General features: G+C 41.5%; 1 protein-coding gene across 1 annotated transcript in view; it reads right to left on the bottom strand.

Moving 5' to 3' along the window:
• Positions 1–17165, bottom strand: part of CEP192 (centrosomal protein 192) — a 459635-nt gene that overhangs the window by 343682 nt on the left and 98788 nt on the right. The window contains 1 exon segment of the mRNA XM_030212468.1: positions 2684–2862. Coding sequence (XP_030068328.1) covers positions 2684–2862 — 179 coding nt within the window.

Here is a 17165-nt window from a genome sequence, read left to right as displayed (position 1 = left end):
TCAGTTAGATCCACTGGCTAGATCCTAGCTACAATCTTTTAACTAAAGTTGCTGTGGCAAAACAGGGAACTTTCACGCTTGTGACTTGTAATGTTGTCTGACACTTTTTCCCCTTCGGTGCATTTCCCTTGGTTGGCTAGCAAGTGGTGTTTGACCTCTACATTATAGCTGTAACAGAAGTCTGTTTTCTTTTTAGCTTACCTTCCCTCACAGGAAAAAAGGAAAAAACCCTGGGGAAGAGTAACCTGCAGTGCCATTGGCTAGAAACCCATTAGTATTAGTGATCTGGGCCCTGAAGCCTAAGATCTAACCAGAATGTGCTGGAATTTCTCTAGTCTCAGGCTCTCAGCTGGTTGTGTGAAGAGAGAGACACCTCTGCACTGAGACCCTGTTGCATTCCTGTGAGCAGTTATTTTCCTGACCTCCTCAGGTAATACTTAGGTGGTAAAAAAGTGTTTAGTTAGATTTAATACTTAATCCTTGCTATTTTACCTGTTACTGTTTGCTATTTACAACTTTTAGAGTTCACTGTTCTACTTTTTTATAATAAACATATTAGTTTATTAGCTCTGTTGTCCTAGACTGACTCCTGGTAGTTTGTCTATGAGTGTTTTCTAGGAACCGTGGGACCTCTGGGATTGTGTCCCCAGTGTCCTTAGAAACCACCGGAAATAACTTGCAGGTGGGAGATTCGCCTAGAGGCAAGAAGGACCCAGTCGGTGGGTGGAAGGTAAGACTTGGAATAGTGACTGAATTCATTGTGCAAATCATGATGTGACAGAAGATACTGCTTTAAAATATTGAAATTATCTAAGTGAAAGAAATAAAATTAAATAAGTGGAAAAAATAACAAGCTGTACTATAATGGGCTACATCTTTCTATGACAGGAGAACGGATCCTTGGGGAAAAATATAGACAGTAGGTTTCTAGACATTTAAACTACAAGGTGGTGTGACAAAAGTAGGCAAGGCCATTCAGAAAGTCACCCCCAGCAAAACCATGATAGTAGTGGAGAAGGTAACATCTACTATAATAAAACTCACCCTCAACGTTCTGCGGACACTGACGTCAGTGAAGCCAAGCCCTGACTTCCTTCAAAAAGGTTTGAAGGTTCGTGGTGGTGAAACCACCAAAATCGCTCCGGGCCCCGCCCTCGAGGGCGGAGCAATGGCAGAACAACGAACGGGTTTGGCAGGGAGGGAGGCGGAGGGGGGGTGGGACATCGCTCCGGGCCCCGCTCTCGCGTCAAACGTCATGAATTGGGGGCGGAGCAATGGCAGAACAACGAAGGGGTTGGCCAGGGAGAGAGGGGGTGTTAACCTTGCTAGCGCCCGTTTCATTTGCTCTGAAACAGGCCTCTTTTACTAGTTAATATATAAAACCATCTAAACTCACTTAATACACGGAAAGCAATGAACAAAAATGCTTATATAGCCTAAGTAATAAGGTTCAAGATTTGCAAACCCTGATGTTTTGAAAAAAACTTGGATACTGTTGCCATTACAGGGACATGGTTTGATGATTCCCATGAATAGTCTGCTACCATACTGGGCTATAATCTTTTTAGGAAGGTGGAAGACTGGCATGGTATGTGAAAAATAATATCTGAGTGGCTGAAATGCAGGAAACCTGGGGAAAGAAAGAAGCTGTATAGATCGCTTTGAAAAGAAGATAGAATGTGTATCTACATGGGTATTATCTACAGACCTCCAAGCACACATGGAGAAGCTTGACAAGGATATGATCAAACATATCCATAAGCTTGGAATGAAAGTGAGGTGCTGTTCCTGGGAAATTTCAACTTACCTGATGTGTATTGGAACATCCCATCAGCAGAATCGGAAAGAAGAGAAAAGTGGATGCCTGTCACGGTACAAACGTTGACAGAACCCACAAGGGACAGGGTGACTCAAATGCATGCTCACAAATGGAGGAAGTGTTTCCAACATCCAGAAGTGATCCTCACACAGTATGGTTTAACAACAAAAGCAGAGTGCAGATGCAGAAAACTCAAAGTACTGCATTTCCAACATACTGATTTTGGTTAAGTGGGGGAATAGCTGAAGGAGCTAGCAGCATGGGTAGGCATAGGAGAAGTGGAAGGGCAATGGTCCAAAATGAAAGCTGCTATAAATGGGGCAAAAAAAATTTATATAAAAGGGAAGTAAACAAAAATAAGAGAAACAGGAAACCTTTAAACATTCTCCAAAAAGTGACTAAAAAATTAAGGGCAAAAAAGGCTGTGTTCGAGAAATACAGAAGAATGCAACAGTAGGTTCATGGGAAAAGATTACCTAATTAAACTAAAAGCAGCGAAGAGGAAAATACAACTAGAGAAAGCAAAGGCAGAACTAAATTATTTCTTCCTGATCTTTAACACTGAGATCAAGAAAATACCTTGACAAAACTTATGTACACAAGAAAACTTGAAGTTGAAATAAACTTGTCAGTATTAAGTACTGGCACAATAATTTACTCCAAATGCTATGTTATTAGAAGCTCACACATCAGATCACAATCAATATGCTAGTCCATGGGGAAAAAAAAAAACACTGTCCTTCAATCAGACCACAATAAACTTTCTGCAAATGACCTGGAACTTGCAGCCAATGGCCAATGTTAAGGTTATTAAATTGTATCTGAACACACAGTCTCATGCAGCCAAGAACAGGATTTGTTAACCTGAAGAAGAGCATCTGCACAATCTTGATTTTCTTCACCCACCACATCTCTTCCAAGAACTCGAAATGACCATAAATCAAATGTCTGTTGAGAGGAAGAAGCAGGTACCATGGCCAATTGGCCAAAACGTGCATCAGCTTCACTCCCACTATTTCCATCCCCTGTGCCGTCACCATTACCTGCAGATAGAAAACCAAGTTATAAGCTAGTATTTAACATATAGAAAAAAAGCACATTTATTAAAGTCTTTTAGCCCATACTAAAGCAATATACAGAGTGAAGCTTCAGCCTAATGGTTAGAGCACCAGCAGGCTGGAAACTTAAAGGTTCAGATTCAAATCACACAGCAGCCCCTTGTGGCCTTGGTTGTCACTTAATCCTCCATGCTGGGTCTGATGCTGAATCGGTTCTGGCAGCACTGCCAGTTTGGGTCATGCCCTCCTCTGTTGGGCAGCAGTGACACAGTGGTGCCTCATATTATCATATGAGGCACCACTGTGTCACTGCTGCCCAACAGCCAAGAAAACAAGATTGGGGGAAACATTCATTATGTGGTCATCAGGAGTCAGTTCAACTTTAAGGACACATCTGGTCTGAAAAATGATAAACAGGTTCTCAGCTTCAGAATGTTATGGAATGGAGGTTTTATATTCCTTTATTATTTAACCTTACACCCAGCAACAAGTTCCAACAATTTTCCAAAAGCCTTAGCTGGTACTTAATTTTTATCATTAGCTGTAATGTATATTATTCTAAAGAGACCTTTTTTTTGGATTTCTCACATGGGTGACCTGTAAGACACATGGTAGTCATTTTAAGCCTACTAAGATAATGTGGGCACCTATCTGCCTTTATAGGTCTCAGGTTAGTTATCGCATATACTTGAATGTAGGGTTAGCATATGGCTCCAAAAAGAGGAGGACAGATTATGCCAGTCTGGGTTTTACTTCCATTGCTGTCAATGGAAGTAAAATCCAGATTGGCTCAATCTATCCTCTTTTTTTCTGGAGCCATATTTTAACCCTACTTGAATGTAAACAGATTTCTGGGCCAGAAAAAAAAAATGGGGATCTCTGTTTATATTCAGATCTCTTTTCACCCACACCCAGCATTTGTTTTCTCCATCCCACCCCCACCATTACTAGCATGTATTACTCTACAACCCCCCCACCCCCACCTAACTGCCCACAGTATCAGAATTACTTCCTCCACGGTTACTGGTATTTCACTTGCAGTTCCTACCTCCTTTGGTCAACGCTGACAAAACTATGTTCTGGGCTTTTGCAGGGTCTTCAGCACTTGCACATGCTCAAGGCCAACCAGCTCCTGCCCTCTCCGAGCATCGCAAAGGGTGGGAGTCAGTAGGCCCTAAGCATGCACAGATAGCACATAGCTTTCTATCAGCATCAGCCAAAGAAGGCAGTAACTGCAAGTGAAATGCCTTTAACTATGGGGGATGAGGGTAGGAGGTATGAAGTAAGAAATGCCAGTAACCACAAGGAGGGGAGTTGTGCGGAGAAAGAAATGCATACAATTGGGGGAGGGGAGAACTTACTGTACACTTGAATATCTGAGTTTAAGTTTTCCTCCTTTTTGTGGAGGAAGCATCTCGATTTATACTCGTATATGTTTATATTAAAGTACATATTCGCATTATATTACAGGCATATATGTCTGAATACATTTTTAAAAAATACAATTAGGTAAGTTTATAAAAAGCACTGTCTTCTTTACACAACAGAACTGGTGACACACGCAAGCCAGTGATGGTATCAGACAAGACCAAGACAGAACAGTTCTCTCAAAACAGTGTGAAGTACTATGTGGGAAGAACTACACATGCTCATCTGCTCAGTATCATAACTCAAAGAGCACAACTTTCATGGAGGTGGGAGAAGCTGTAAGCCTCATCAATGCTGCTGTTTATGAAATACACCTCCTACAGGTAAGAAACACCTGCTTGTAAGCCTGACTATCCTGTTGATGCAAAAAGCATTAACTCACAACCTCAGGTCTGAGGTATATATCAGGCCACAAATCTACACTCTGGCCTGCTGAATTTAGTTATAAATTAGTCCATTGTCCACAAGCAGCTTGATCATTAGAAAATAAAAACTTGCTATTACAGACTAGCCAGCACAGCTCAGTTGAATGGACGGTAGATTAGGTCAAGAAGTGCATATGAAGGCATGAAGCAAGGACCAAGTCCTTGCTTTGCATGTGGTATCTGCCAAAGTATTTCAAGAGGGCCAAAGCACATGCAGGTGGCTCTGATTTAATGACGCTTCAACTTACCTATTAGAGCAGCGATTTTCAAACAGTGTGCCACCGCACATTGGTGTGCCGTGGACAGGGGCGGACGGACCATTCTGGCAACTGGGCAGTGCCTGAGGGCCCAGAGGCTATTCACGGTTGCCCTTGCCCACCACTGCCTCCGCACACCACCGCTGCCTGTGTCCTATGCCAGCTCCACGGTTTAAAATGGTGGCCACGAACTCTCATGAGACGACCATGAAAGGTCGCAGATGCAATTTTAAACTGTGGAGCTGCCACGGGCTGCAGCAGCAGCGCGCTCAGCAGCAGCAGGGTCAGCTGCATGCCCAGGCCCGGGAGAATTCGGCTCCGGGAGCCAAGCCAGGATTCTCCTAGGCAGCCCCTGTAGGCACTACTGTGGTTTCTCTGGAGGCTCCGATTTAAAACAGAGAGAGACCAAGAATAAAGTCCGGCAGATACAATTAGCTGATCCCTAGGCCCTTCCCGTCCACCAGAGAAATGTACAACTGCCACAGTACACCAGCCCCTCCCCTAATACAAGTGCACTATACTCATATCATATTGCGCAGGGTCTGTAGGATCTGTGTTTTACCCGGACTTCTCAGAGCCTCAGGGTTGTTTTTTGGACGGGGGTTGCTTTCTTCCAATGCAACTAATCTTGTGTGAGTCTAAAAGGACACCGCACCTGCCACTGCCACCCTGCAGCCGCTTGGTGGCATCACAGCGGTCAGATCTTGAGGCGTGTGCCACTCGCCATACCTGAACTTAGAAGGTTGCTAAGGTACTGCTGATCAAGCTAAAGAGGCCTCTTCTAGCTTATTCTCAGTAAGTGTAACACGGCCAAGAAAACGTCATGCTTCCCCAATAGTTTTTGGATAAACAGATTATGCAGCAATTGCAGTTATATGCATACAAAGGGAGGGAAATGGTACAACTGTAACCTGGCTTAAACTTTACATCAGGACTGCAGAAACTAAAACTGCTTCAAAATATTGCAGCAGGGTTGGTAACTGGAGGCTAAAACTGATAACATTGTCTTCCTATAGAATCACGTTTAAAATCTTGATTGTTTTTTGACCTGGACAGGCTTACTTTCTTGCCTTCTGCTGAACAAAGCAGCCAATGTACTCCTAAGCCTGTCAGTGTCTTAAAAGGTGCACAGGTTAAAGGGCTTCAATACATCGGAATTGCTAGCACATTCTGCACTTGCTCCCTATGCTATGCCAGGGATGGAAGAAAGTGAGAAAGGGGAGATCGGAGGACATGCTGCTGGACATGGAAGAAGGTAAGGGCTGCAGGGGCGGCGGTAGCATGGGGGGGGGGGGACAGCAGAGTACTCTCGGTGCCCAGGGGCCCAGAGTACTCTGTCCTCCCCTGGCCATGAATGGTCTGCCAAGTGTAGCGTGGGACTCAGTGGCTGCAGTGGCTGGTAGGGATCCCCAAGCCCTGTCAGCTGAAGATGTCCCTGAAGACACTCAGAAGCTGCTTCCAAAGCCGCTGATGCTGGTATTCTGTGCATGCTTAGTTTTCACATATGTGAAGTACCACTGTTGGGTCATCCAAAAATTGTTTTTCTTATCTGGATGAGGATAAGTGAAGTGCCAGTCAAAGCTGTTGTTGAAGCCTTTTTCTCCTACAATTGACTGCTAGATTTTTCTTCCTTTTTTTTTCCTCATTTCTTAGGAGCTCTTAAATGTTATCTCGCCTTTATCAAACAATATTATAGACTAGTCTTTTTATTTTGGGGGGTTTTTTAAGTGTGTAAGGGGGGTGGGGAGTAGCAACTCAAGGGGGTAGGTCACTGCGAGAAGAGGATGGAGAGGACATATATTCTTTAAAAAATTTATGATGTTCCTTGACAATTTTAGCACCTTGTCAGTGTGCCGTGAGATGGAAAAGGTTGACAATCTCTGTATTAGAGAGTACCCGTTTTGTAAAAGAACTGATAAATTGGCTATCATCCATTTCCAATATACCTTTAGTTTGGAATACCAACTCTGTTTGGGCCAAAAGAGAAATAGCTGCACAGATTTTTTTTTTTTTTATTGATTCAATTTCTAAGTATCAAGAACCCATTTACAGTTCAGAGTGTAAAATAATTACTTATTTTAATTCCTGGGATTTAGTATAAAGCGTAGGAATCACTAGCAGTATAACAGAACTTTCTAACAGCATCCTAGCACACATGAGGTAGTGCCTTCCCACCTGACACGTGAGCGTGGGTCTCTCAGCCATTTCAAAAAGCTAAAGAATACAACTCCAAGGAGATATGGAAGGATATGTGAGAATACTTTGCCTGCTGTCCTCAGAACTGCTACAGGTGAGTAACTTCATTTTCTCCAAGGACAAGCACACCCTTGTATTCTAACAGCTGGGAACCCCTAGCTACCAGGCTCATCAAAAACAATGATGCTAGAACAATAGGGGCTCAAAGGACTCAATCAATCTGAAGCTGCATCTCCACAACTACTTTATAAACAGCTTCAATTTGATTGAGGCCTTTGAGCCCCTAAATCTAGCATCATTGTTTTTGGTAAAGTTGGATTCTAGACACCGAACAAATGCTGCAAGACTGCTTGCCCAAACCAGCTGTCACGTCGTGTATCCTACTCAAGGCAAAAGAGATGTGAATATGTGGACAGATGACCACATCGCAGCTTTGCAAACCTCTTCTATGGAAGCTGACCTCAATTGAACTACTAATGTAGTCATCACTGACATTATGAGCCTTGATATGACCCTCTAGAATGCCCAAGCTGTGTTGACAAGGAGATGCAATCTGCTGGTCAATTCGAAATTATGCATTGGCTGATGGCTACCCACATCCTTTGTGGGTCAAAAGAAACAAAAAGCTGGGTGATCTCTCTATGGACTTTAGTTTGCTCCAGATAGAAGGTTAAGGCTTGCTTGCAATCCAAACTATACAGTATACACTTGCCAGGATGAGCATGTGTTTTTGTGAAAAATGTTGGTAGAACAACTGAATAAGATGGAACTCTGAGACTCTACCTTAGGAAGGAACTTACTCTGCGAGCTGAAATGACCACAACCAGAAAAGCGAAGATACTTACCTGTAGCAGGTATTCTCCGAGGACAGCAGGCTGATTGTTCTCACATGTGGGCAGAAGTCCGAGTCAGCCCAGGAATCGGCATTTTGCAAGCAAAATATAAACAAAGTTTTGCCAGAGTCTTCTGGCGCATGTGCAACGCGCACCACGCATGCGCAGACTGATTTCCCGCCCGTCGAGTGAGGACGTCTCATCAGTTAAATCAAAAAGCATATAAAGAAATAAATAACTCCAAAGGGGAGGTGGGCGGGTTTGTGAGAACAGCCAGCCTGCTGTCCTCGGAGAATACCTGCTACAGGTAAGTATCTTCGCTTTCTCAGAGGACAAGCAGGCTGCTTGTTCTCACATGTGGGGTATCCCTAGCAACCAGGCTCACTCAAAAAAATGAGCATTGGTCAATTTGGCCTTGCAATGACAAGGACGTAACATAGATTGACCTGACACCATAAACAACTACCTGAGAGTGCGGCCTGGAACAGAACCAAAATGGGTCTAGGGGGGTTGAGTTGGATTCTAAACCCTGAACAGATTCTGCAGCACCAACTGCCCAAACCGACTGTCGCGTCAGGTATTCTGCTGAGGTAGATGTGAATGTGTGGGCTGATGACCACGTTGCAGCCTTGCAAATCTTTTCAATGGAAGTGGACTTCAAATGAGCCACACAGGAACGTAATGCTATAAAGGAATTGGCCCACAATACAGACATTGTGATTAAACCCGCCGATAAAGGTGGAGGAAAAGTCATTATGGACCGCATCAACTATGTGAAAGAAGAGGCAATTAGCAGATAGAGAATTTTATATTCCCTTAGAAGAGGATCCTACAGACGAAATTAGAAGAGACATCGCTGATCTTGTTGATATTGCTTACAAAATGAGGTTCCTTACAAAGAAAAACAATTTCTACAAGTCACTCAACCAGTCATTCCAACAATTTATATACTTCCAAAAATTACAAATCACTGGAGAATCCAGCCGGCAGACCTATTATTTCAGGGAACGGCTCTATTCTAGAACCTTTATCAATATTCGTTGACTTTTTCTTGCGCCCTTTCGTACCACTAATTCCATCATATGTACAAGACACCACCCATATGATCAACATTTTACAGGACTATGATGGTCCACTTATAGACACCATCATGGTTACTATGGATATCGAATCTTTATATACCAACATTCAGAGCTAGAAACCATTCATATCATAAAGAAAAAACTTCACAAGACAGAAATACCCACAAGCGAATACTGAATCATCTTATTCTAAACTGTGCCACTATCACGCTCACAAAGAATTATTTTGGATTTGAAAATACATTTTACCAACAGATTAAAGGCACCGCCATGGGCGCAAGTATGGCTTCAGATTTAACTAATCTATATGTGGGAAATTTTGAAAAAGAAACTCTCTCTATATAGGAGATACATAGATGTTTTCATTCTTTGGAAAGTAGATATTGAAACACTTATAGCCTTCCACCAGTGGTTAAACAGCAGAAACCCTAATTTGAAATTCACAAGAGTATGACACTGAGAAAATTCATTTCCTAGATATTTTTATCACCAAAAACAAATATTTTTTATTTAAAACGAACATCCATAGGAAACCCACAGATCGCAATATATTCTTACACTATACCAGCTACCACAATCCAAAACTTAAAAGTAATCTCTGCTGAGCCAATTTCTACGCTTACGCCGCCTATGTTCAGACTATGATGACTTCTACCAACAAGCAACAGATTTTCAACGAGAGGATACCCACAAAAACACATTTCATACGGATTCAATAGAGCACTAGAAAATGACCATTGTGATATACTTAAACCAGCTCGTACCAAGAAGGCACCAGATATGGTCTGCACCCTCAAATATTCTTTCCTGGCCAAGCACATCTCGCAATCCATCCGCAAGCATTGGCATAGCCTGGGTGGATTGGAATGTTTTAAAAATAAAGAATTGGTGATTGCGTATTCTCGCAACAAGAATCTCAAGGAACATTTGGTACCCTCCACACTACCTGATATAACAACAACATCCCCTTTTTTGGGATATCAAAAATGTGGGTGCTGTAGTGTGTGCATCCACAGCTTGGAAACAACCGTTTTTCTACATCCAATTATCAAGAAAGCTTACAATCTGTCACACACTTCAGACTGCACCATGTCATCTGTAATCTACCTGATCTTATGTCCATGCCAAATGCTGTACATAGGAAAGACCACAAGGGTAATTGAAGCAAGAATTATTGAACATAGAAGTTGTATCAAAAGAAGAGTCGAATCAGAACCTCTAGTAAATCACTGGTATTCAGCAAATCACTCCATTTCAGATATTAAATTCTTGGTGTTCAGGACTTTTAACAAAAAATGGAGGGGCGGTGATTTAGATAGTCAATTACTCCAGGAGGAACAGAAGTTGATTTTTGAACTGCAGACCTTGATTCCTAAAGGCTTAAACAATGAGATTGACTTCCGTCCTTTTCTTTAAGTATTAGTAACTCATGATTCAGTCACATCACACAACCCTGGTGGCCTCTGATTCATTAACTTTTTATGCAGGAAGTTCACTTTTTCACAAAAATAATTTTATGAAAAAATTTTTTAGTGATTTGTGTTTTTAGATGTACAGTGCAAATTTCATCTTAAGCTTTGCAAAATACTGTTGCCCATATCATCATGAGGGGTTAATTATATACCTAAACACATGCAGATTTACCATTTTTATTTTTCATTTTTACATTTTTTTATCTTCTATTTTGCATTCATTTTTTAACTTTTCTTTTATTTATTTATTTTTTCCATTTTTTAATATATTTTATTATTTTTATCATTTTTTACATAGATTTTTTGCCCATTCAAATGTTGGCTCTTCACCATCAAGCTGATGAAGAAAATACAGTCATCACAGTTTTCATAAGTTTACGCGCTCCAATATATTCTTGAGACACATAATATATACAACACTTTTCCCATTTTCATTTTTACTTTCAAATTATCTTATGATCACTCTAGTAATAGCACCACACACATTTTTACAGTTCACCTTACTCATTATCAATTCTTATTTTTAAATGTTAATCCAATGTTTTGTTTTTATTTTTTCCTTTTTTGTTTTTATTTTTTTTTTAACATACTTCATTTCATTATTTCCACACTTTTTTCTACTTTTTTCATTTTTTTGTTTTTATTTTTTTTTCAATTTTCCTATTTTTTCAATTTTTATTTTTAATGTGTATACTTTCCATCTATTATTTTTTCTATTTTTTCCATATATTTTATGTTTTCTATATATTTTTTATTTTTTATATTCAATATTTACTATTTTTTCACTTTCCAATTTAATTTTCTTTCCCTCTCCTACTCCTTTTTCCCCTTTCCCTCTTCCTTTCCCCTTCTCTCCCCCTTTTTCCTTCCCCCTTCCTCCCCCCCACTCCCTCTCGTCTTTCCCTTTTCCTCTTTTTCTATTTTCTTTTTTTCCCCCCTTCCTTCCCCTTTCATTCCTCTTCTTTTCCCCATTCTCCTCCCCCCCCTTTTTTTTGCCTTTTTCCCTTCTGTTCCCCCTTTCCTTTCTCTCCTCGTCTCTTATTATCATCTGCTCATACCGACCGTTAGCAAGCACTTTTTATTCATTTATTTATTTGATCATCTGTTCTCTCTCTGTTACATTGCACCGTCATCTGAACCTCACAGGTACGTCATAACTACTCGTGGCATCCGACTTTTGAATATTTTCCTAAAGTTCTTTTACAACATTTTTCATCCCACATTTCCACTTAAAATATTTTACTTTGTTTTACACTTAATTGAAAAAGAAAGTAAAAATCAAAATAAACATCTGTCATTTCCGATTTATTTGGCGCCTTTTAAAGGGCTCATCTGTGCAAACATCTCCCTTTCCGTTAATGTTGGAAACTATACCCGTCAACTAGCAGGTCGTTTTTTCCCATCAACTGTCTTTTTAAGGGTAAGGTTTTAATTTATAAGCAACTATCGCCATTTTCCAATGTCCCAGCACTTCGGATAGAATTTTTTCTAAAGCCATGACAAATACAAATATTATACATTCTGTTACTTTTTCTAGAATTCTAAGTTCATATACAAAATTTACTCTTTACACATTGTGATCTCACTCGCTGTTCAAATGTCCAAATTGTTGCAGACCGACTTGTTTGACAACATTCCACAGCCTTCAATATCTGTGCATCAGACGCTATCCATCTATTAAGGTCAGTACACAATCAGTATGTTCACACGCAGTTACTTTTCATATTTTATGTACCACTAGTAAAAAAGGCCCATTTCTCGAAGAAATGAAACGGGCGCTAGCAATGTTTTCCTCGGAGTGTGTTTGAGAGTGACTGTGAGAGTGACAGAGTGACTGAGAGAGAGAGAGAGAATGTATGACAGAGAGAGAGTGAGACTGGGTGCGACTGTCTGTGAGAGAGTGTGTGTGTGTGCGTGTGAGAAAGAGTGCGTGCTAGGGTCACCCCAACTCCCTCCCTCCGAGTTCCAGGGTTGTCGTCCCCCTCCCTCCCTCCCAGTTCCCCCCTTCCAGGGTCCCCCCTCCTCCCTCTCTTGCTCCCACCCAGTTCCAGAGCCCCCCTCCCTCCCTCCCAGTTCCACGGTCGTCGTCCCTCCCTTCCAGTACCATGCCCCCTCCGTACGAATTTAAAAATTCAGTCAGGTCTCTGCCGAGATGCTTGGGGGGGGGGGGGGGGGGGAGGTGCTAATCGCTGTGAATCTAATGACACACTGCTTCTCCCGTTCACCAGCTGACAGGAAACAGCGGGGGGCTTACTCAGCCACGGGCACTCACCAGGATAAACTTCACCTCCTGGTCTTGTGTCTGTCCATTATGCATGTGACGTGGCATTGGCTTACCCCTTCACTCTCACTGCTCCACCCTTGACGTCATCACATTTTGACGCGAGTGCGGGGCAGAGAGAGATGGTGAGTCGGATGGTTACACACTTACGAACCCTTCACTGAAGCCACGGAGTCAGCTTCAGAACGTTGAGGGTGCTTTTTATTATAGTAGACTAGCCATTAAGCCCCTTAACAACGGGCTAGTTTTTTGTTGTCCTATGGCCTCCCCCCCGTCCACCAACCCTGCTCTCTCCCCTGCCCTCCCCCCCCCCCAGCGTGTTTCCCTCAGTTCTGCCCCCTCCTTCCCTCCCTGCTCCCTCCTCCTCCAATTTCCACACCCATGTCCAAGCCCTCCTCCCTATTTGGCTGTACTGCTGGTGGAGGCGGGGCTTGGACTTCTACAATCTTAGTGTTCCAACTCTACTGCGCATTTGCAGGTGAGTCGGTCACTTGCCGTTTATATGTTTGATATTTAAGTCATTCGAATCATTTCATAATAATTTTCAAATAATGATTTATAACAATGTACATAGCCTGGTTAGGCTTTTTCGTTATTCTGTTTAATATTCACATTTCCTTACAACGTTGATATAATGTACCTTCACTATCAAATAGATGTCTTTTAATCCTCCAAGATTTATATTGTTTTCCTTATTTCTCTTGTCTTTCCCCTCTTCCTCCCTCTTTCCCCTTTTCCTTCTTTTCTTTTTTTCTTTTCCCCTTTTTTCATATTTTCCCCTATTCCCCCTACCCCTTCCCCTCTTCCCCCCACGTCCCCTACCCCTTCCTTTTTACCTCTTCCCCCCCCCACATCCCCTTCCCCCTTTTTTTCATTTTTTCATCATCTACACTATTCAGCATCATACATTACATTTCTTTTCAACCACACACTATTCTATCTGTATATTCCTTATACAAAACAACACTTTATGTTGACATTAATATAGATGCCTCTTCATAATCCCATTCTTTATTTATAGACGAATATAATATAAAACACAATTTTGTAATTATTATTATTTTTTTCATTATCATTATTTTTATTATTAGTCCTGCATGGACAAGATGATTTAAATAAAGCACATCATTTTACCTTACTTCCTATCTTTTTTTTTTAATTTATAATTTTAATAATATACAACAAGTAGTAAATACTTGGACAGAAATAAAATTGGCTTCAATTACATATATAGAAGAAAATAAATTTTAACATAGAATCATTAATATTGCCAACTTACTCTAAAGTCCTCAGTATGAGATTCATGATGTACAGATATGGATATAATAATAGGGGACAAAATATCTTTAAGGATTTGACTGTTTCTTAGCTTCTTCTTGGTATCCTCTTATTTCTACAAGAGCTATTTTTCTTCACCCCGCATTAATCCCTTTCGCTGCCAGAAAGGTAGAAAGCTGTGAGGGTTCAAAGAAGACAAATTTATTTGTCTGATATTTTATAATGCATTTACAGGGGTACTTCAGGAAAAAAGTTCCACCCAATTGGAGTACACCTGGTCTCATCAAAAGAAATCTCTGTCTTCGTTTTTGTGTCTCTTTTGTGACATCTGGGAAAAGTCGAACCTTTACGCCAAGAAAACTTTTTTCTCTATTTTGAAAAAATAGTCTCATTAGCCAGTTCTTGTCTGGTGTTAAGGCGAGGATTGCTATCAATGTAGGTGTTATTAGTTCATTACTTGTGGTCTCCAATAACTCCGAGACATCCAGAGCTGGTCTATCCTGAGATATTTGATTTTTTAAAGGTAAATAGTATATTTGTATGAATGAGGGTATAACTTCTTCAGTTACCCCTAATATCTCTTTAATATATTTTCGAAACATGTCCCTTGGTGATATCCCAAATTGTTTAGGGAAATTCAGAAATCTAATAATTCTTGTCACATTTTCTAGACATTCTGTTAAGTCTTTAATCATTATCTCGATGTTCATGTAATCTCTTAATTTCCTTTTCAAATTCTTTATGCTGGTTCTTTAAATCTTCCACCCTAATATTCGTTTCTTTTGCCCAATGGTCTAATCTAATCACTTCTTGAGAAAGCTGTTTTATTTGTGGAGTTAGGGATTTCCCCCAAATGCACAAAGACCACAGAGAGTCCAGCGTCACTTCAGTTGGTTTTTCACAGATAGGAAAATTAAATTGTTGTACCTCTGTACCTGTGGATAATAAAAGTTGCTCCTGTTTTCCTTCATTTAGCTCCCTCCCGCCTGGTAAGGTTTCTGATGTTTTCTCCTCTCTCTGGCTGCCCCGCGCTTCTATGGGCCCAGTAGCCCCTGTGGTTTTATTCTCCTCCTTTTCTCCTTTGTCTGCTGCATTCCGTAGCAGGCTAGAGGTTCCCAGCAGGGGCGTGCTGGCTCCAGATGGTTGAGGGGGAGGTGCTCTTCCATCGGGGCTGAGCGAAAGCTCCAGCCCTAAGCTCTCCGGGAGGTCTCCATCCACCCCCCGGGAAGAAAGCAGGCTTCCTTCCGATGTCATAGGAACCTGGGCTCTCTGAATACAATTTCGAATGGTAAGTTGATTAGAGGAAAGGCTCTGCCGAACAGGAGCGGAGGAGGGCTTGCGGCCCCTTCTTTTCGGTATTGTCTAACACTGGAAGTCAGAGCTGCCTCAGAAGCGTCTGATACAGATGGCAGCCATCTTGAATCTCGTCCTATCCTAACACATATACTTTTTTTATATATAGTCTGTATGTTCCTTCTATAATATTTGTCTTTTATGTTATTTCATAATATATTTAATGTTTTATTATCCCTGTTCCAATTTTATATATATATCTTTATATACAGTATACATATATATATAATCATATTTTTTATGCATATTAGTGTCACTGTTTGTCAATTATAAATATGTACTTTTTTTGTAGACTCCTGATACAGGCCTAGCGGCCAAAACAACGTTTGTGTCGAGTCTTTTTATCTAATAAAAGTTTGTTTCTTGAAGAATCCATCTCTCCAGTTGTTTTGGGTACTGTGGTCAAACATCCCACTTTTCCTTTTACCTCAAGAGTCAGCCCAGCTTCGGCATAAGTAAAGGAAATGCAATCTGCTATCCAATTGGTGACTGTGCGTTTTCCAACAGCGACTCCCCTCTTGTTGGGATCGAAAGAGACAAACAACTGGGCGGACTGTCTGAAGGGCTTTGTCCGCTCCACATAAAAGGCCAATGCCCTCTTGCAGTCCAAGGTATGCAAACTGCTTTTGCCAGGGTGGGTATGAAGACGGGGAAAGAATGTTGGCAAGACTATAGACTGGTTCAGATGAAAGTCTGACATCACCTTCGGCAGGAACTTAGGGTGCATGCGGAGGACTACTCTGTTGTGATGGAACTTGATATAATGTGCATGCACTACCAAGGCCTGAAGCTCACTGACTCTACGAGATGAAGTAACAGCCACCAAGAAAACGACCTTCCAGGTCAAGTACTTCAGATGGCAGGAATTCAGTGGCTGGGAAGCTAGGGTCCACTGGGTTTCTCTCAATTAGTGATATGCCATGGGAGTGACATTTACTGTTAAGGCCATTGACCCATCAAGCTCAACATTTGCCAAGCTGTGACCTGCTTGCTGCTTTGGACTTGTAAGGCAAGTGTTAAGGTCACTGCTCTCGCTTGCAAAAGAAAAGCCCAAGCCTGCAATATATCTAGCAGGGCTCCTATGTACTCCAATTATTGTACTAGGAAAAGGTGGGACTTATGAACCCTAGTAACTAACACCCAAATAGCTAGGCGCACTGAATGTTACCCCTCCTGTGATGTGCTTTTGACCAGCTAATTCTCCATGCAGGGAAACACATACACTCCCTGTCTGCGTAGATATGCCACTACTATCAATAAGCATTTCGTTAATACCCTGGGAGCTTACACAAGGCCAAGTGGCAGAACACAATACTAGTAATGGTGTTTCTCTACTCAGAATCTAAGATTACTTCTCATTCACAGGAAGTAACGAAAAGTGGGTATAGGCATCCTTTAAGTCCAGAGAGCATAGCCAATAACCAATCGCTTAACAGTATCATGGGGAAAAGGGTGCCCAAGGAAATCATTCTGAACCTTTCTTTGACCAGGGGTCTGCTCAGGGTCTTTAAGTCTAGGACAGGACAAAATCGCCTTTTTCTTAAGCACAAGAAGTACCTGGAATAGAATCCCTTCCCTTCTCCCCCTGGTGGCACAGGTTTGACCGCCTTGGACTATGGAAGGGTGGAGGATTTCCTCTACAAGTAGTACCCTTTTATGCCGAGAGCTGAGTGACAACACTCT

This window comes from Microcaecilia unicolor, chromosome 1, assembly GCF_901765095.1.
Source record: "Microcaecilia unicolor chromosome 1, aMicUni1.1, whole genome shotgun sequence".
In the NCBI taxonomy this organism is placed as follows: domain Eukaryota; kingdom Metazoa; phylum Chordata; class Amphibia; order Gymnophiona; family Siphonopidae; genus Microcaecilia; species Microcaecilia unicolor.
This window is presented reverse-complemented; position numbering and strand designations above follow the sequence as displayed.